This window comes from Bos taurus, chromosome 8, assembly GCF_002263795.3.
Source record: "Bos taurus isolate L1 Dominette 01449 registration number 42190680 breed Hereford chromosome 8, ARS-UCD2.0, whole genome shotgun sequence".
Lineage (NCBI taxonomy): Eukaryota > Metazoa > Chordata > Mammalia > Artiodactyla > Bovidae > Bos > Bos taurus.
In genome coordinates this window covers 63,561,576-63,582,954 of record NC_037335.1, presented here as the reverse complement: position 1 = coordinate 63,582,954, position 21,379 = coordinate 63,561,576, and the positions used below count along the sequence as shown (strand labels likewise).

General features: G+C 47.8%; 1 protein-coding gene across 1 annotated transcript in view; it reads left to right on the top strand.

Moving 5' to 3' along the window:
- The window catches only part of GABBR2 (gamma-aminobutyric acid type B receptor subunit 2), a 369,323-nt gene that overhangs the window by 166,992 nt on the left and 180,952 nt on the right, over window positions 1–21,379 (top strand). Inside the window, exon 4 of the mRNA XM_024996226.1 lies at window positions 19,364–19,465. Within this exon, the coding sequence (XP_024851994.1) occupies window positions 19,364–19,465 (102 nt within the window). The remainder of the gene's footprint in view (window positions 1–19,363; window positions 19,466–21,379) is intronic.

The following is a 21,379-nucleotide window of genomic DNA, read 5'->3' as shown; positions in this document are numbered from 1 at the left end:
TTAGTTGCTATCAAGTGTATTTAAGCCAATACATTTGCCTTTGATCACAACTTTAGCCAAATCCTATATTTTTAGCTAAATACTATGGCATCCTCATCGTAATAAGACTATTCTATAATTGCATTTTCAGTTTAAAATGTTAGGCATCTACTTCTGTAAGTACTAATATGAAAATACAATATCTGTCTTAGCTACAGAAATTAGCACATTTGTTTACTGTGCATCCCTCACCATCTCTAATTTTGAATTGTTATAGTTTGAGTTTTTATTTGACTTTATTTTTTTATTGAAGTATAGTTGATTTACAGTGTTGTGTTAGTTTCTGGTATACAGCAAAGTGATTCAGTTATATTTTTTTTCCTCTTTTTCATACATTATGGTGTATTACAGGATATTAATATAGTTCCCTGTGCTATACAATAGGACTTTGTTGTTCATCCATTCTATATGTAATAGTTTGCATCTGCTAATCCCAAACTCCCAATCTAACCTCCCCCTTCCTTGGCAGCCACAAGTCTGTTGTCTATTTTGACTTTATTCTTTTTGTTGTTGTTGTTCAATCACTAAGTTGTGTCCAACTCTTTGTGGCCCCATGGACTATAGCATGCCAGGCTCTTCTATCCTCCACTATCTCCCAGGGTTTGCTCAAATTCATGTATATGAGTCAGTGATGCTATCTGTCCATCTCATCCTCCACCGCCCCTTTCTCCTTTTGCCTTCAATCTTTCCCAGCAGCAGGGTCTTTTCCAATGAGTCGAGTTTTCGCATCGGGTGGGCAAAGTATTGGAGCTTATGGATATTCCTTATCAATAATTATTTAAAATACTGATTTTATTTGAAAACTGTACTACAATAACTGTGATTTTAAGACTTAGATCCATATTTATATGGCTTCAATTTTTATTGACATATCTTTCATGAGTTTTGTCTTGATTTATCTCTCCGTGGCATGAATATATCTTTGAATAATATTTTTTAGGAAGCATATCATTTTTCTATCTGCTGATAGACTATCTACACCGTAGACTGTGGTCTGTGCTGTTGCATAGACCACAGTCTGTCTCTGTTGCTTCTCCTATGAAGTGTAGATTTCTATGATCATAATACTTTTCCTCAAACCTCTGTAGACATTACATCAATGTTGTAATGAAGTCTGATGTAATCTGATTGATCTCTTTGTCAATAAGTTTTTTTTTTTCCCCTGTGCTAGATGTTTATTGGGTTCTTTCTTCATCTTTGGAATTAAAAAAGAAAGTATGGCTCATGTCAGATGTTTGTCTATTTTGTTTAAAATAAGATTACCATTTTTAATTTGAAGAATGAGTGTTCATATTGCAGAAGTTTTCTTCTAGTATGTCTTTAATTATATCAGGCTTTTTTGTTCTGGTATCTTTTTTAGAAATATCAGTAATTTAGGAGTGTGTCTCTGTTGTTTGTTCTCCACATTATTATTTTCTCTCTGGCCATTTTTGTCTTAGTCCTTGTTCTGTATATTCTGAGAAAACATCTCATCATTGTATTCCACAACATCAATTGGTTTCCTACAGTTAAATTCTGTTGTTTACTGCTTCTAATGCCTCTCAGAATTCTCAGAAAGTTATTCATTTCCTGTCATTATCATCTTCTACCAGCTTTCCTTCAGTTTCAGCCTCTTCTACTGCATATGCTATTTCTTACATCTTAGAGGCCAGGTTTTCCTTACCTTCCTTGAAGTACAAAACAGACCATACAGTTTACTTCTGGTTCCTGTGGTGAATCTTTTTAGAGGTGATGTTCCTCCTCTGTGTGCATTCCTTGCTTGTCTCCTTTATGTTCTAGAAGATTTTCATAGGTTCCATGTGCACTTTAGGTCATCCCTGACCTGGTTATTTGTTCACATCTCCTGGGACCCCCTCATTACTTTATCTGGATGCTTTACCTCAGACATTAATCTGGAAGACTAGGTGATGGAAGTTCACATTACCAACTAGGGACACGCAGCCTGAGGGGTCGGGGGTCATTTTGTGCTGTGCATATTTCTTCTCTATTTTTTTGGCAGAGCTATTTCCAACATGTCCTGTCTTATCCCTTCTGGTCTCTTCCTTGTTCTTCCGTTCTCTGTGTCTGGGAGAACCAGGCTTGAGTAGGCTTTGTTTGTCCTAGATCAAATGGTCCAGCCACTCCTAAAGACTGCTGGCTGTGAGAGGTGGGCTCCCTGTGTGGCCTCTGCACGCCTCCTGTGGCCCAGCCTCTTCTCTAGCACTCATTCACTAGCCATCGAAGGCTGTGAAATGGGTCCTGTGGGCACGTCCGCCCTCCTTGCAGCACCATGCTGCTTTCTCAGGAAGGAGAGCTGTGAGTCAGCCTTCAATCTGGCTCCACTGGCACTCTACCCAGCAGAAATTCCTCAAAGTTGGTGCCATACTGATGGCATTCTTTCCTATTTTCCCATGCTGAAGCAGATCTCCCTTATTTTTATACTCCCTTGGTCCTTTCTGTCACTTGCAGAAGGAGGTAGCTTAGGTGGGAGTTGGACATCTGTGCTCAGCTTTACCATCTTTCTCAAAAGTTTCACAGTTAACACTGTTACCCATACTTTGTACTTTGGAATACAGATATATGACAGATCCTGAGCATTTCCTTTTCTGTGGCCCCCTTTGAAAATTCCTTATATATGCTGGCCCGCATCATATCTGGTTTTATATTTCTTCTGAACACTTTTCCTCTCCCTCTCAAATTTCAATTTAGCATCCTCTTGATCAGATGGATAAATGCTCCCAGAAAACATGGTGTTCCAGTTTTAGGGTGGTGAGTACCAGCCCTTTCCAGGGGCTCATCTTCTGGCTTCATAAGCCATAGCCTGGGCTCCAGCAATATTGATGGTGTTTCCCACATCCTCCTTTCTGTGCCAAAGTTATGACCTTCAAATGGAAACAGAGAAGGAAACGTCCTCCTGCCCCCAAGTCCTCAGTCTCCTTTATAAGCCTTGTGTTGCACTAGAGCCATTTCGGTTCCTTCTGGCACCCTCTTGTGTGAATCAGCAGACGTGGGCAGCAGGTGGTGGGGAGAGGGTGGCAGAGGCCCCCATTGCTGCTTGGCCAGCAGCCCCAGGAAGACAGCACATCACACCACTTGCCATATCAAGTCCGGGAACAGCTGCCTGCAGACCCTTGTCAGGGAGCCACCAAGCACCACACATATGCTCCTTCCGGGGACAGTGCAGAGATTCCTCCCACCGTGTGTGCCTGTGAATTCCCTTTGGGGTTTTGTGGGGTGTGGAATAACATTCTCCTGAAGAAAGCCCAAAGTACCCACGCTTCGTGAGAAGATGCACCCATCAGGCTTTAGCTCCAGTGGCACCAGTAGCTCTTTCCTCCCTTCTCCCAACCTCAGTGTCACCACTGATACTGATCATTGCCATTGGCTGAACCTCAGCCGTGGTAGATGCAGCATGTCATCAGTTTATTCTAATCTGTGTAACAATCTTAAAATAAGCTGTGGTTATGCCCCTTTTATGGGTGAGGAAAGTGCTTTAAGAATTCCCTTGTTGGCCCGAGGTGGCCCAGTACGAGGCATAGCCAAGCACTTTCAGTCTGCAGCCAGCTAGCTCCTGTTTGTACTCTTTCCTCTCTCCCACTACCTTCCCAGAGGGGAAAATAGAACCACAGGCCCTTGTTGTGGTTTCAGAGCTGGGGTCTCCTACTGTGGGCCAGTGGGCCAAATCCAGCCCCCTGCCTTATAAATAAAGTTTTATTGGACATAGCCATGACCATTCATGTTCTTGTTGTCTATGGTTGCTTTCGCAGTGTAAAGGCAGAGTTGAGTCATTGTGACAGAGACCATATGGCCAGTAAAGCCTAAAATATGTATTATCTGGCCCTTTCCAGAAAACTTTTGCTGACCATGGTTTACATCAAGTCTGTGGAAAGAGATAGACTGGGAGTTGAATCAGATGCTCATTACTTCCCAGCTGTGTGACCTTGGGCAACTGACTTAACATCTCTGAACCTCAGTTTACTTACCCGTGAACTAGTCATAACAATACTTTTGGGCTTATTCCAACGGTCAAGAGGAGTGAGATGACATGTGTGAGGGACTCTGCATGTGACAGGCACTCAGTAAATATGAGCCGTCATCGTTATCTCTCTCACCTGCCGCAGATGTGCAGCCTTCTCCACTTTCGCTCCACAGCTTCCTTTCCAGAGCATGCTGACACGGCTGCTTGAGAATCCTTCATCTTCTCTCATACCCCACAGCACAAACGAAGCACAGATGCTTCCTGAGCCTTCTCCTCAGAATCCTGGGCAGCAGGCATAAGTGACGCTCACCTCAGGCAGATGAATGGGTGTTCTGTTGGTCTCATTCATTCAGTCAGTCAGTGGTGACTGAGCCGGACCCATATGTGAAGGCTGACAGGGCCTCAGCAGGCTGCACATCCTGTAGGAGCTCTCAGGCTAGGGGCAGTGTGTGTTAGTGTTAGTCACTCAGTCGTGTCCGACTCTTTGTGACTCCATGGACTATAGCCTGCTGGGCTTCTCTGTCCGTGGGGGTCTCCAGGCAAGAATACTGGAGTGGATTGCCATTTCCTACTCCAGGGGATCTTCCTGACCCAGCATTCACACCCAGGTCTTCTGCACGGGTTAATAGCCACGACAATAGCCATAACCACGGTGCATCCAGATTCTGGTCCCCTTTGGAAAATTCCCCTTGCACTCTGCAGAGTAGATACCTGTTCCTCAGCATCTGCATGCTGCTCCCAGGAAGATACATTATAGAAACTGCTTAGCTTAGCACACCTTCAAGCCCCACTCTGGGCTCTTGGCCTGCTCAGCTCTTTGATGCATTGTCCACCCCAGGACGTGGTTGGCTCACCTGACCTGCCACCTCCCTCCTGGGACACATACTCAGCACCTCTCTGGGCTGGGGCTGTCTCCTTGGGCTCTGGGCCAGGCAAGGGCAGACTGTCTTTCCCGACCTTGGAGGAGCTGTTGACAGCTTAGCTCCTCTCCATCAGTCCATGAGGCTGTGGCATTCTCCCCTAGCCACCTCACTAAAGCCAAGGACATATTGTGATATGTGCTGTTATGGGGGTGTGGGTGACCTGAGGAACTTCCCAGTTGCTCCAGAACTGGGCCAAGAAAATGTAGGCCTTGGAGGGAGGAGCTGAGAATGCAGGCATTCAGAAGGATGAGCACAGCTCATTGGAAAATCCAGAAGGACTTCACGGGGGAGAGGCTATTTGAAATGGGGCTCAAATAGTGAAGAAGTACTTTGAACAGGACCAGGGGAGTCAACCACCGACTAGCAACAGTGGGAGTCAGACCACCCATGTGCCCTGGAGAATGCGGGGAAGGAGCAGCCTTACTGGGGCTGGGAGGAGGGGCTGCTTGACAAGGGCTGTAACTAAGCCAGGGAGCAGGTAGGGAGAGATACTGTGAGCTCTTTCTCCTCCCACCCTCTGACCCCTGCCACGGCCTCCCATTGGCACTTTTATCCCTGCCAGGACCTCCCATTAGCCCCCTGACTCCTGCCAGGACCTCCTATTGACCAAGCCTACCTGGAAGTCACAGGACGAGGGAGTGCAAGTCCTGCCATACGTAAAAGTCAAATTCCAGAAATGCAGTAGCAGAGAGCCCGCTGGAAAGTGTGGGTGAGGGCAACGAACACAAGATATTATACTAGTTGGCTTAGTATATTGGGAATATGGATAATTGTATTACTTTTTCCCTTTTCTCAGACTTTGGGTGAAGTTTAGAAATTATTTGGACAAGCTTAAAGTCTGAGTCAAAAGGTTGCAACTTGTCTGAGCTGGTACGAGGCCTTGCACAGAAGTACCCTTAAGCAAGCAGCTGTCCCTGAGTTCTCAGCGTAAGAGGTGTCATTGTTTAAAAACAGAGAACAAACCACTGGCTTAAGCTGAGCCAAGGTGAACATGGGTGAGCCTGGCCTCAGTCAGGTTCCCTTAGGAACCTGAGAGTTGTGGAAGGTTTATTGGGGAATGCTCAGAGGAGGGAATGAGGTGGAAGAAAAAGTTGACACAAAATGCAGTGGTAATAGAGGCCTGAGCCAAGCCTGTGGGGAGGGAGCACTGTGGAGCTGGGCTGGCCCCTCAGAGTGGCCCAAATCGAGGCAAGAGGCTGGACTGGCCATTCGGTACAGGCTGCCCTGGGGAAAGGGGTGTGACCTTAGACAAGGCTACCCCCTTTAGTCAAGGGCAAATCCCAGGGAGATACACAGATGTGAATTGTCAGTAGCCAACAATATGTGAGTTGTCAGAAACTGGGAGAATGGAAGTTTCCAGGAGTACACTGTAGTATCCATCACAGGGCCCTTGGGAAAAGGGGAGTTTAGGCTAAGTTCAGTTCAGTTAAGTCACTCAGTCGTGTCCTACACTTTGCGACCCCATGGACTGAAGCACGCTAGGCCTCCCTGACCATCACCAACTCCCAGAATCTACCCAAACTCATGTCCATCTCGTCGGTGATGCCATCCAACCATCTCATCCTCTGTCATCCCCTTCTCCTCCCACCTTCAATCTTTCCCAGCATCAGGGTCTTTTCCAATGAGTCAGCTCTTCGCATCAGGTGGCCAAAGTATTGGAGTTTCAGCTTCAACATCAGTCCTTCCAATGAACGCTCAGGACTGATCTCCTTTAGGATGGACTGGTCGGATCTCCTTGCAGTCTCAAGAGTCTTCTTCAACACCAGAGTTCAAAAGCATCAGTTCTTCAGCACTCAGCTTTCTTTATAGTCCAACTCTCACATTCATACGTGACTACTGGAAAAACCATAGCCTTAACTAGATGGACCTTTGTGGGCAAAGTAATGTCTCTGCTTTTTATTATGCTGTCTAGATTGGTCATAACTTTCCTGCCAAGGAGTAAGCATCTTTTAATTTCTGGCAGCAGTCACAATCTGCAGTGATTTTGGAGGCCCCCAAAATAAAATCTGCCACTGTTTCCACTGTTTCCCCATCTATTTGCCATGAAATGATGGCCCCAGATGCCATGATCTTAGTTTTCTGAATGTTGAGCTTTAAACCAACTTTTTCACTCTCCTCTTTCACTTTCATCAAGAGGCTCTTTAGTTCTTCTTCCCTTTCTGCCATAAGGGTGGTGTCATCTGAATATCTGAATTTATTGATATTCCTCCTGGAAATCTTGATTCCAGCTTGTGCTTCACCCAGCCCAGCTTTCTCATGATGTACTCTGCATATAAGTTAAATAAGCAGGGTGACAATATACAGCCTTGATGTACTCCTTTTCCTATTTGGAACCAGTCTGTTGTTCCATGTCCAACTCTAACTGTTGCTTCCTGATCTGCATACATGTTTCTCAAGAGGCAGGTCAGGTGGTCTGGTATTCCCATCTCTTTCAGAATTTTCCAGTTTATTGTGATCCACACAGTCAAAGGCTTTGGCATAGTCAATAAAACAGAAATAGATGTTTTTCTGGAACTCTCTTGCTTTTTCCATGATCCAGCGGATATTGGCAATGTGATCTCTGGTTCCTCTGCCTTTTCTAAAACCAGCTTGAACATCTGGAAGTTCACAGTTCAAGTATTCCTGAAGCCTGACTTGGAGAATTTTGAGCATTACTTTACTAGTGTGTGAGGTGAGTACAATTGTGTGGTGATTTGAACATTCGTTGGCATTGCCTTTCTTTGGGATTGCAAAGAAAACGGACCTTTTCCAGTCCTGTGACCACTGCTGAGTTTTCCATATTTGCTGGCATATTGAGTGCAGCACTTTCACAGCATCATCTTTTAGGATTTGCAATAGCTCAGCTGGAATTCCATCACCTCCACTAGCTTTGTTCGTAGTGATGCTTCCTAAGGCCCACTTGATGCCACTTTCCAGGATGTCTGGCTGTAGTTGAGTGATCACACCATCGTGATTATCTGGATCATGAAGATCTTTTTTGTATAGTTCTTCTGTGTTTTCTTGCCACCTCTTCTTAGTATCTTCTGCTTCTGTTTAGGCTAAAGGACCAGTCAAACCAGGGCAGCTGAAAGGGCATAATTCAGCCAGTGGTCCCCAATCTGGCTGTGTAACCAAGACCCCAGGGCACTCTATACAAACAGGATCCTGGCCTCCCTCTTGCTCCTGTCATACCGCTCTCTTGGGTGGGCCCCAGGAGTCTGTATTTCTGCAGAGCTCCCAGGGAACATGATACACAGCAGACTTGGGAGCCACTGCTCATAAATCTCTGAACCCAAGGGTAGTTGATGTCAGGGAGATTTCCACTTTCGTGCGGTCTCTTTGCCGGGCCCTGCGCTGGGTGCTGGACACCAAGGAACAGGGCCCAGCAGTGCCCTCGAGCAACGTTTGTATTATAGGGATTTGGGAAAGGGTCCTGAAGGCTACGGGTGGTGGCTTTTTGCAGAGTTACTGCTCTGTTGCTGCTGTTAACAACAGGGCTATAGGTAACATTTGGGAGGCAAGAAACTGTTTGAGTCCATTTCTGCCCCAGGACAGCTGTGTGATTTGGGGCATGTCCCAGCCCCTCTCAGGACCTCAGTCTCTTCCACTGTCCAGTGAGGGCTGATGGGTTGGTGAACAGCCAGGCCCATTGTGAGCTCGGCCCCTGCCTCAGAGGGGTGGGGAGTGACCTGAGGGCGGCGGCAGCACCAGAAGGCCTCCTTTGTCGTGACCTTGGGGCCAGGAGCAAAAGTGCATCTTGGGCATCCGCCCATCTCCTGATCATTTTCACCTTCTGGTTGAAATGATCGCCTCCTGGATATGCCCAGCTCTGCCCTCTCCTCTCTCCTGAATATTCGGGTCATGATATGTGTCCCACATGGGCACATGAAGAGGCTCCAACACAGTTCCAACCCTCCAGGCCTCCCAGTCTTGGGGAAGACACTCAAGTAACCAAGCCCTACGTGGGTGCTGTCACTGTGGGTCACAGCAGTGTGGGTCAGTGGTGCCCCCTAGCCCGTTCCTCTCTTCTCCCTCCACCCAACCCTCCTGGAAACATGAGTTTGAATCTCAGCTCTCTGGCTTACTAATCGTAAGGCCTTGGGTGAGTCACATAACCTTTCAGGTCCATCATCTGTAAAATGAGCACAATGATGACATCTGCTTCCTAAGATTGCTGAGAGGATGAAATTCACTCCAGGATTATCCTGCTGTGCCCTCTACAGCCTGCTTGCTCCCTGAGGGCTTACAGTGAGGGGTGGGAGAAGGGGGCTGAGAAAGAGTCAGGGGAAGAGAGGCAGGCTCTGGGGAGCCATTGACCCCTATGCCGTCACTTCCTTCCCCGACCTGGCCCCCAGATCTGAAGTCCTGGAGGAAGAAGAGAGTCCAGGTAGGCTAAGAAGGAGGGCTTCAAATGCTAGGCTGTAGGATGTCCAAGCAGAACACTGGAGTGGAGGTCTAAGAACCCACCTTGGAATATAGAACTGGTGAAAAAGCTGTGCATTAAAAGGGCAGTGAGGCCCCAGGGTCTGAGAGGAGTCCTTTAAGCTCTGCCATGAAGTGAGCAGGTGGGCCTCGGATCCAGTTGCTTCTCCAGCTTATGGAGCTGCATTAGGTGGTCTTGTTCCTGCAGGGGTGAACATGTGCCTCCTGGGCTGCCCTCAGCAAGTGTCGCACTCAAGTAGGGCACAGACTCGAGAATCCCAGACGTTCCTTGGGGATCCAGCCATTTCTCCTGCCTGTCCATCTGATGCCTGAATCCCTTCTCTAGCAACCCCACCTCTGCTTGCACAGCTGCAGTGGTGGGGAGCTCACTCCAGTGTGGGGGAGGCCTTCCCATCCCTAGCTTGCTCTCTTGTTAGAAAGTTCTGCCTCTGCAGGAGCTGAAATCTATTTCCTGGTGGCTTCCCCCACTGATGCTGACCCTTCCCCTGGCTCCCAGATGCCATGCTACTCCCCTAGCGTTGGTGACAGCTCCTTGGGATGGGCAGGGGGGATGTCTCACAGGCCTGGACCTCCTGTCCCCCTGGCTCCCTCCTGTCCCTTCAGCCACTCCTCCAGTGACAGGGAGCGGGCATGGGGCTCAAGAAACCAGAGAAGGACTCTGTGTTCCGCATTCCTTAGTGCTCACAGGTGTGAGTTCTCTAATATTGCTGCTCTATTTTGGTGTCAGAGGTGCACTTCGCATCTTGTTGATTTCCTATAGAGGTTTGTGTTCATCATCTTAACTGGATAATATTCCTGTTTTATTAATATCCAAATGTTTCTGTAAATATTGGTTTGGTCCCAGGAGACCGCTGCAATTAAAGCCATAGGCACTTTGTCACAGGAAAGCAACGCGGTTCTGAAGGCTAATTTCATTTCCAACAAGTCGGTGCGGCCTGACTTCAGGGACCGCCAGCAGAGTGGTGAGTTCCTTGGGGCTGCTGGCAGAGGGAAGACTCTTGGCTGGGGAGTCCAGAATAGGAGGTCATGCCTTATGTGAGAAGGGGGTCTGGGCCTGGTCCCCCTTCCTCAGGCAGCCCTGGTCTCGGCCCTGGGGATCTCAAGATGGAGGGTGTGTAGACTTTCAGAACAGCCTCTGTTTAGCCAGGGAGGGTGGCCTTAAGCACAGGACTCCGGAGTTTAGTGGGGGTGGCGGTGGGTGGGGTGGTCACCACTATCTGGGAAATGAGGGACAGTCTCCTGTACTCAGGGGTGATTGAGGATGTGTAGGATTTCAGATTTCCTATTCAAATCATCACGAACTTTGTGGCTTAAAATAGCACATCTACTATCTTATGGTACTAGAGCTCAGAAGTTGAAAATCGCTCTCTCTCAGCCAAAATCAAGGTGTCAGCAGCACTGGTTCCTCCTGGCAACTCTGGGAGAATCTGTTTCCTTGCCTTTTCCAGCTTCTGGAAACCTTCTTTCTTTGGCTCTCAGCCCCATCCTTCATCTTCAAAGCCAGCAGGTGGACTCATTGGACAACCGACAGCAGGGAGCTGTCGGAAGGGCTGATGTATCTGGGCAGAGCTCAGGTCACAGGTCCCCTCAACCCTGTGCCTGAGTAATGGGAGGACAGGAACTGTCCCAGGGGACACTATCTGCCCTCAGATCCCATGAGTCCCCACAAGGGGTGCCCACAGAGACCACAGTCCCTCCCCAGGCCTGGTCCTCACATCAGCAGGCTGTGTCTTCAGGCAGAGGCATGCAGCCCAGCCCCTGGGCATTTGTCGCAGCCCTGCATGATCATCTCAAGATGTAGCATAAACCCACCCGGGCTCAGGATATCTACACAGTAGACTAGATGGACGCTGTTCATTTACTCATTCTCTCATTCGTCTCACAGCTTTGAGCACCAACTGCATGCAGAGCATGGTGCTGGACCCTGGAAACAAAACAAAGCACCACCCCTCCCTACTTTGCAGCACTGCCGTGTTAGTTGGGGAAGGGATGTGACAGTCTTGGTGCTTGTGGTCAGCTCTGCAAACCAGCACAAAGTCAGTGACCTGAACTCCTGAGCCCTCCATCTAGGCTCATGAGGCTGGTGGCCCCCACAGAGACCCCCATGTCTCATAACACTGCTGCCCATGGTCTGCTGCCTGCTTTCCTGCTCTTGGTAACTCTGGGGAAGTGAGAAAAACCATATTTGGGGGGAACAGATAAGTGGCCACTGAATAAAGGGAAACCAGGTTTCCTTTAGGAAACCTCAGCCTGTGATGTGAGAGTGTAAACAGAATGAGAAACCTGGGCTTAATCATGGGAGTGTGGTTTGAACCAGCGAGTCACCAGATCTCAGGAGGCCCCAGGGTGTTAGTTTCCTGGGGCTTCTGTAATGAGTCACCACAAACTGAACGGCTGAAAGCAGGAGACATTCATTCTCTTATAGTCCTGGAGCCAGAGTTCTGAAATCAAGGGATCAGTGAGGCCATGCTCTCCCTGAAGGCTCTGGGAGAGAACCCTTGCTTACCTCTTCCAGCTTCTGGTGGGCCCAGGCGCTCCTCAGCTTGTAGTTGCATCGCTCCTGTCCCTCCCTTTGTCTTTACATCACCTTCTCCCTTATGCCTCTGCCCAAGTCTCCCTGCCTTCTCGTATAAGGACACTTATCATTGGAGTTAGGGCCCATCCAGGTAATCCAGGACGATCCTTGAATTAATTACATCTACAGAGACCCTTTTTCTAAGTAAGGTCACTTGCATAGGTTCTGATGATTAGGATAGGACACACCTTTTGGACCATCACCATCCAACCCACTGGCTCTGCAGTGTGAACATGCAAATGTCATGTGTGTATCATGCTAGTATCACATATGTGCAGTAGATCCCATACATGTTCACTTATGTACTTGCCCTTTTTAACAAGTTTCAGTTATACTTAACTTCAGCTATAGGTTATTAAGAGCTAATAGAAATCTGAAAATTAGATGGCTCCATTTTTCAAAAGGAACAGTTTCTTCAGTAAGTGTTCATCAGTTTTAGAAAGGTAGAAATACAATCACATGGATAACTTCTCTGGGACTTTAAGTACATGCCTCAAATCTTTGAAAAACTTCAGAGCTGCAGAGGGCTGCTTTAGCAACTGTAAAATTCAAAAAGGCAAAGAGTTGGGGGATGGCGCAGGTAAGGTTTTGAAACTTACTCTCCTAGAACCACAAACATCGGGTGAAAGAAACATCCCCTCTTCAGCATCCTGACGAGCTTCTACTTGCACACCTCTGATGACAGGGCGCTCACTATATACCAAAGTTGCCTATTCCACCGTTCGAAAGTTCATTTGGCTTTAATACAAAATCTGCTTTCCTGACTCATCCATTGGGCCCATCTCCAACACAGGGGTGCCCTCTGTTCCACGTGACAGTCCTTCAGTGTTTGAAGTCGCCCATCACTTCCTGCCTTAGTTTACTCTTCTCCAGGCTAATCTTTTAATTAGCTTAAATTAATGGTGATTCTTGGGGAACTCCAGCCCCAGTAAAAGTGACCTGAATATTCAAAGATTTGAGTGTTTCAAATGCCTGTTTATCCTAATTAGCATCTTAACTACAGCAGTGCCCTCTGCCTCTAACGAGCCACATTTTCGCATGTTCCATATTTTAATGGATTTTACTTGAATGAACTGTTTAATCAAGTGAAGACACATTTCATGAATGAATAGAAGTAAATCTATAATTACACACTTTAGTCAGGTAAGAGGAGTGACATTTCGGCACAATCTAGGGCTATATATAGCGAGTGTATTTGAATGACAAAGTAGGTTACCTCAGCTTCCATAGGAGATCTGGGAATTCGCTTTGCTCTCAAGTTCATTTCGTAACCTAATTAGAATTTTCAAAGAGTTGTAAAGTGCAAGTGGTGCAGACCTGGCTCTCCCCATCTTTAGCTGGATCTCTGCCTTTCTGGATGTTTCCACAGCTGGCGCAGTGGCCTCCTTAGGGAAGGTGTCTGGGGGAGCTGCTGACCCACAGTGTCCTAGGGTCTTGAGAGTCCCCGAGGCCTCACCTCCACTTGGTGCTTCACTTTCCGTCAGAGCCCTCCTGGCCTGGGACGTGTGGCACGAATGTGAGAAACTGCAGCTGTAACAGTCCTTTGCTGCTCTCTTCCTGTCTCTCTCTCTCTCATACCCTTCTCCCTGCTTTCCTTCTCACCATCCTGCCTTCTGACGTGGTCAGATCTGCTCGTGCTGCTGGGGGCCAGGAGTAGAAAGATCTGAAGATTAAAGAAGAGACGTAGTTATTGATTGGGGCAGGAGAGAGGCCCAGGTGTAAAGGAAGATGGTGCCTAGGTGCTAGGTAGCAGTCCAGAAAAGGATGGAGCCCACAGGCTAGGGAGTGACTGGACAGGAGATAGAATGAAATGAAACAGGAGCCCTGAGTGAAAACCTGAGGTGTTAGAAGGCCCCTCGCCACGCCGGCCTCCTGGCCTCAGGCTCCGTACATTGCCTTGCTGGAGGAAGAGGGGTTCCAGGGCTGCAGTGGGGGCTGTCTAGAGGAAGGGAGTTTGTGGGCCCTACCTGTGTGCAGCAGAAGGTTGCAGGCAGACAGGAACCTCCAGGGCGTGCAAATGTCCCAGGACCCTGAAGCTGGGACAACAGCTTGACCCACAAGGCAGTTATTTAGGGTGCAGCACACAATGCCATTATTTCGTAAGCCCAGTCTCTAGGTGATTTCTAGAGAGGGAGAATCACCTGGGCAGCTGGGTGTGTTAGCGGAGAGGTGCTGCCTCGGAGCAGGGAGGAGGCCTGCAGGTGGACTGGAGTGTGGCCTGCTCAGAGGCAGTGACGAGCCTCCCTCATAGAACAGGGTGGGCCCATTTATGCCTCAAACGGGTCACATGGACTCAGCCACACTAAGCCAAGAAATTCTCCCGAACAGCCTGTTCACCTCTAACTCTCCTGGTTCCGTTAGCTTTTCCCCTTCTCCTCTGATCCCCTTCTCCTCCTCCAGCCTGCCCTCGCAGCACCAGCTGTGTGTCCCCAGTACCAAGCCTATGGATAGAGGCTGTGTGCGTGGTTGGAGGAGAGAGGCCATTGTGATGGCTTCATCGGAGTGACAGGTCCCTGTCACCCCTTCTCCCACGGTCCGTGAACCAGCTTGGGTGGAAGCTGTGGATCGACCCCCTGGACTCGAGGTTCAGACAGCTGATCTGACCTGATGGTGTGTTCTGCCGCTGGCCTGAGCAAGACGGTGCTCCCAGCTCTGAGCTTTCCCCTAAAGCCACTGACTCTGCCTGGCTCTTGACTTCTTTCAAGATGTTGGATTTCCTTAGGCTTGAAATATGAGTTGAAGTGTTAAAATTCTTGGATTTGGATCTGTGATTCCCAAGGCTGTACCGGAATCCCTGAGGAGTCGTTGATATCACCCTTTGTGACCTTTATACTTCCAACCCCTCTGCCACCATGTCCATGGTCTTTCTTAGAAGATTCTTGGTCCCTGTTGTAGCCACACCTCTCTCCTGTGAACCTGAGCCACTTTGTCATGATCCCTGACAAATGCAATTAGGACTGAGCCCAGCACTCCAGGTGTACTCTGAGGTGGGCAAACTAGACAGTGACTGTCCCCTCCATCATTCTAGATGTGATGTCTTTTTAAATGTGGATCCCAGTCCTACTCACCCATTTGGCAACTGCCTGACTCACATCAACACATGCTGGTCTCCTAATCAAGGGGACAATATCCGAGCCATAGAAGGCATTTTTTTTCATATTCATTTTAAAGTTATCCTGCCTCATTTAGGACAGTGGTCCTCACACTTGAACATATGTCGGAATCACCTGGAGGGCCGATTAAAACCCAGATTGCTGGACCCCACCCCAGAGTGTCTGACCCATTGCGTCTCAGGTGGGCCCGAGAATTTGCCTTTCTAACAGGTTCTCCCAGGTGATGCTGGCGTTACTAGTCCAGGGCTGCACTTTAAGAACCACTGCTTTAGGGACAGGCTTTCTGCTATGACTTTGTATCCACAGTCCATACCAGTTCTTAAGGGGAAAAATATCAACAGCTGTTGCCTCTAAGCCTATTTTTTATCATTTATTCCTGGAGTTCTGACCCCCTGGTTCTCCCTAATGCCAAGTGAGTTGGGTTGCTTCCAGATTTGCTCCAGTGGCCAGGGCCAGGACTCATTGCTCCAGAAGCAGGGAGAGTTCTTCCCTTAGGTAATCTCAGCCCTGTGAGCTGGTCCTGAGGACCCAGGCTTTGAGGACTCCCAACCCTTCCTAGTCCCCCTTGTAGCAGCACTCGGGGCCCAACTCACCTCATCCCATTGGCAGCCTGACCCTCCCTTCCAGGTGATGGGCAGCCTTCTTCTCCATCCCCTCCCAGCCCATCAGCACCCATCTCGCTCCCTTCCTCCCAGGATGGCCAGGGCCCTTAGCAAATAAGACTCCTGATGGCTGCCTCCTAAGGCCCCAAATGCAGATGAGGGCCCAGGTGGACTCTGGCTGTACTTGAGCATGTGTGTATGTGTGAATATATTTATTTTATTGAGAATTAAGTGTTACTCCTTTCCAGGAAGAACATATTTCTGCTTTTATAGTGGAGGTGAATAAAAAATAGGATTCACTTTGCTGAAATGCAGTTTATAGCAAGCTGATAAAAGACATTGGCCCTGTAAAACAAGAGATACTTGCAGTACCAGAATGGGGAAAAAAAAAGAAAGGTGTTTTTTCTAACTTAGTAATCTTTGATCAGTGCATTGAATGATCCTTCCATCTACATGTGAGAGTATGAGTTTATTTCCTTGTGAGGTAGATCAATTGCATTATTTCTTTACCATGCTTTGGTTATTTTAAAATACCATTTATTACTAGTTTTTTGCATTTGTTTTCCCTAAAAATGTCCATTAGAGTAAATACTCCCACTGAGCAGACTACTTGGTGCTGAAGTTATGGTCAGTGAGTAGCTGACGGCACCAACCATCTGTTCTGACCTGTTCTGGCTCATAAGCCTCAGGAGCTGTCCACATCTGGCAGGATCCAAAAGAGCCAGCTTGAGGCCATTCAGAGAGCACTGGCTGGGGAGTCACACCTCAGCTTTTTCATTTGTGAAATTAGGGGCGAAATGAGATGACCTCTAGGGTGTTTCGGCTTGGTTTGTTTTGAGTTCTGAGCGCCTATAAAATATTTTTTTCTGCCATAATTATATACAGCTCTCATGCCCACACTTATTTACAGATAGATATGCCAAGCCACTGACAGCCTTGATGCTGGGTCTTATACCTGGAAATGATCATTCCAGCTTTTAGGCAGCATAAAGAACTTTAGAATTTACAAAGCCATTTCCCATCCTCAGTGTTTTTGCTGGGCCCTGTAAGTTACATGCTGTATAACTCCCATTTTATAGGTGAAAAGACAGATTCAAAAGAGCTTGAGAAGTTTCCTTCAGTTTGGGTGGCGAGGACATGAAGAGCCAGGGCTCAACTGTGCATGCCTTAGTAGTACGTGCACTGGCTGCTTTGCCTTCTGGCAGGGCTGAGTTTGCACATTTTAATATTGCATATCAATGATTGTTGGTCCACAGCACCCCCATGACACAGAAACCTAATAATGGAACCCCACCTGCCTCCAAAAAGGATTTGACGCAGCAGAAGTAAACCATAATGGCAAAGTCAACTCTTTTTTCAACCAACTAGTTCCCAATCTTCCGTCAAAATAGAGGTAAAAACTAAAGATGGACGAGGTTCGCCCTGATTGAGACAGTTACATTCGTCTTACAAACGTATGCATCACAAAGTATTTCGAGCATTCAGCAGAGCGCAGAACACTAAACACCCATGGTCTTGCTACCCGGAGTTAGTGTGTTCACGTTTTCCTCTATTGGCATCATATTTCTTTAAAAAAAAATGAAATACAGCAGTTCCCACCGCAACCCTTTTTGTTCCCCTTCTGTGTGGGGGTCAGGGCCAAATTATTCAAAACATTTTGATATATACATTGGGAGGATCTACCAATTGTTGAAACAGGAAGTACTTTTTTATCATGGTAAAATGTACATAACATCAAATTTACCATTTTAACCACTGTAAAATTTACAGTGCAGGGACGTTAAATACCTTCATATTGTTGTCAAGAAGCACCAGCAGTTATCCCCAAAACTTTTCATTACCCCAGACAGAAACTCTGTACCCACAACTCCATTGCCCCGTCCCCCAGCTCTAGAAACCACTATTCTCCTTTATGTTTCTATGCACTTGACTACTTTGAGTACCTCACCTAAGTGGAATCATACTTCTGTCCTTTTGCATCTGGCTTATTTCACTTAGCATAATGTCTTCATTCATATTGTAGCATGTGTCAAAATTTCATTCCTTTTTAGGCTGAATAACATTCCATTGTATGTATAAACCTCAGTTTGTTTATCTGCTCATCTGTTGATGGACATTGCTTCCAAAAGATGGTTGCTTCCACCTTTTGGTATAATACTACTATGCACACGAGTGTCCAAATACCTCTTTGAGTCCCTGTTTTCACTTCTTTGGGGTATATACCCAGAAGTAGAATTGCTGGATCATATTACCATATGATGAGAAATTTTCAGAGTGCACAAGGTTCCAGTTTCCAGTTTATCCACATTCCCATCAACACTTGCAGGGTTTTGGTTTTTGATAATAGCTATCTTAATAAGTATAGACAAGAAGTGCTTTCAAAGCTCATCTTCAGTTAAAGAGGAAGAGACTGAAATGCTAAGAGGGAAAAGGTCCTTCAGAGAGGCTGAGGTCACAAGCAAGTCAGTGACATAGCAAGACCTGGAATCTGGGTCCCCAAACTCCCACCCGGTTATTTCTACCAAAACACAGTCTAGTTTCCATGGCTTTCTGTCCAAGTGTGTACAGTCATAGACATGGACCACATACGGATTTCAGATTTATTTGTTTTGATCCTAACTTAATTTTTTTTTAATTTGAAAATAGTGTCAACATTTTAAAATGTGCTCATGCTGAGATGCTCAGAGCTGAGATGCTCTGTGTGACTGTAACCCTCCAGGCTCCTCTGTCCATGGGATTCTCCAGGCAAGAATACTGGAATGGCTTGTATTTCCTTCCCTAGGGGATCTTCCTGTTACTACTAGTGCCTCCTGGGAAGCCCTTTAAGATGTGAGGGATCCTATTTTATTTTAAAAATCTAGGAACTTCCCTGTAGTCCAATGGTTAAGACTCCATGCTCCCATTGCAGGGGGCACGGATTCAATCCCTTGTTGGGGAACTAAGATCCTGCATGCTGCGCGGTGTGGCCAAAAAATAAATAAAAATATAGATTTCTTATTTCTCCCTTCCAAATCAGAAGGTCTGGTGATTCTGGACCAACATTCTGGCATAGCATGTTTGGAGTTGAGCGGCAAGTGCTGTCTTTAGGTGAAGCATTAGTTTGCCACACTGTCGCCAGGCCCCACCACTCCCTAGTATCCTTCCACACAGACTGCTTCACACACTAGCTAGTTCGTATGACACTGGAGCTTGCAGCTCTCTCCTTTAAGCACGTAGGTGTTAGTCATTCTGTGTGTCAGCAGATACATCGATACGTTTAACATTACAGGCTGGTCCCGCACCCCCCACCCTCTCCTCTGTTTTTGCTTTGTCTTACTGAATATCTCAGCTATTTCCTCATCCTAGAAATGAAGTCATATTGCAAATAAATAATGAAAAATATAAACAGGGAAGTATTTTAATAGTCTAATTTGGAGACAGTGTGATGTATTTGCCTAATCTGATTTGGAGATGATATGAAACACCAGCATGAAAGTCCAGCGACTTGGATGCTTGTCTTAATTCTTCCAGGAAATTCCTGTCTGGCATCCTTCTGCTTGTGTGTCCTCAGGGGAGGGGAATCTCCAAGGTCCCAGGGGACAATCTAGTTTTTAATGAAGATAAAACCTACTCCTTTTTCATATCGATGGAGAAAATCACCTCACCCATTTGAGCCGCTTCCCAGACCCCTGTGAAGTGGCCCTTCCTATGACTGCCGGCACACCCACCCTCTGCTCTCTCTTTGCTGGCAGGTGAGAAACGACCTGACCGGGGTTCTGTATGGTGAGGACATCGAGATTTCAGACACCGAGAGCTTCTCCAATGATCCCTGCACCAGTGTCAAAAAGCTTAAGGTACGTGCAGCGGGCCAGGGCCTGGAGGCCAGACTGATGGCATGCTCATGGGGTTCCCCCAAATCCCTGACTTTGAAAGAGTCTTGAATTCAGGCTGTTTCATTTTGTCCTTGGCATTTGAGATGTGAGGAAAAGCTCCTAGGAGCTGGCTGTCCCTTGCTTGTTGTCCAGCACTGGCCAGAGGCCTGCTTGCCAGATGCATGGCCACGTGGAATTGCTGGGTGATTTCGTATCTCTCAGCGGAGCCTGAGAGGCAAGCAGGGCACAACAGACATCACTGGCACCCACTCAAGGACAGGCTAGTGGGAATGCTAAAGACTTAGACCTGGCCCCTGTCTTCAGGGAGCTTCCTTCCTGTTGTGAAGAGGCTCACAGTCAGAACCTCTCTTGCCCAAACCCACAGCAAGGAAGTAATGTGGTTGGAACTGAAAGCTCAGGCTCCTGACTCCTTCCAGTGACGCTCACTCCAGGAACAGAAGGGTCAACTAGATGTTTGCAGTTGTAAGTAGCCCCCAGCTGTCATCTGCAATTCATTTCCGAAACTCTCTCAAACGCCATGTTTGTGCCAGACCCTCTCCTGGGTTCACAGCCAGCATCAGGCTTGCCTATGTCCTCAGGTGTCTGAAGGCAGATACCTCCCAGGGAAACCAGGGACAGAGGGGCTGGGGAACAAAGGGAGAAAGTGACTCATCCCACCCAGGAGAGGATTCAGACATGGCTGCAGAGAAGGGACAGCCATGGAGGATGGAAAGGGTGGAGACCCGAAGGGTAAAAATCAGAGGCAGGGCGGCCATGCTCTGTACTTGGGATCAGCAGGAATTCCAGGAAGCTGGAGTATCGGGATGGGGACACAGAAAAGATGCCAAGGCTGGAAATAGAGTTTGGAGTCAGTTTCCATGAGCCTTGAATGTTGAGCTAAGAAGTTTGGTCTTTTGTGCCAGGCAGTGGGGAGCTTCTAGGGGTTGTATGTAGGTACATAGTTAACGCTGTCACCCTACTCTTCCATTCCCCATGCCCACACTGAAAGTAGCCTGGGGCCTCAGATGCCAACTGCTGACATGTCCCTTCTCTCTTGGCGAGACCCCAGATTATACTGATCAGAGCAGGTGGCCGTTTAGAGCTTATGAAGCCCTCAGTTCACACATGGGGAGACTGAGACACAGGGATGGGGACAAGGGAGCAGAGCACCAGTTGTTTGTCACCTGCCCAGGAGCAGACACCACATGCGCACGTGATATTTTAGCCCCGGAAGCTCTGCCGATGAGGAAACGGTAGTAAGGAAGGGCCTGCTGGTAGCCCGGGTGTGTGCCCAGCTCTTTCCCCACAGGCCGTGTGATCTGAGGGTGCTCAGGTTGTGTGGGGCCCAGAGCGTCCAGAGGGGAGGAGTGCCTGCTCTGCAGGGACCACCTGGGGTGACTGGGCCCCTGGTGCTGCGCTGACATTCTCCTGCCACATGCAGTGTCTCCCCAGGGCGGGCCCTGGAAATAGCTTCCTGCACCGGGGTGGCCCGGCGGAATTCTGTGGGCTTTCAAGTTTAAAGAGTCTTTGTGTGAGGAGCAGACGCACTCGTTGAACGTCTGCAAGAAACTGGGGCTAGAACTTGGTGCTCTGCTCACCAGCCAGCCAACGCCACCAGAAGCAAGAGTGATCTGAATGCTGATGGAAATAGCAACCGGCCTTTCCAGAGCCCTGAGCAAGGGCTAGAGCTCTTGGCTTCACCTGCCCATTCAGCCCTCCCCAGAGCCCTGGGACAGAGGGGATTTTTGTATCCTCATTTCACAAATAGGGAACTTGAGGCTCAACAAGGTTAAGGACCTCATCCCTAGTCACCCAGCTGGAAAGTGGTGCGTTGGAATTCAAACTCGGATCTGGGCAACACCATGGCCCAGCTCCCCCACCGCCCCGCACAGCTGC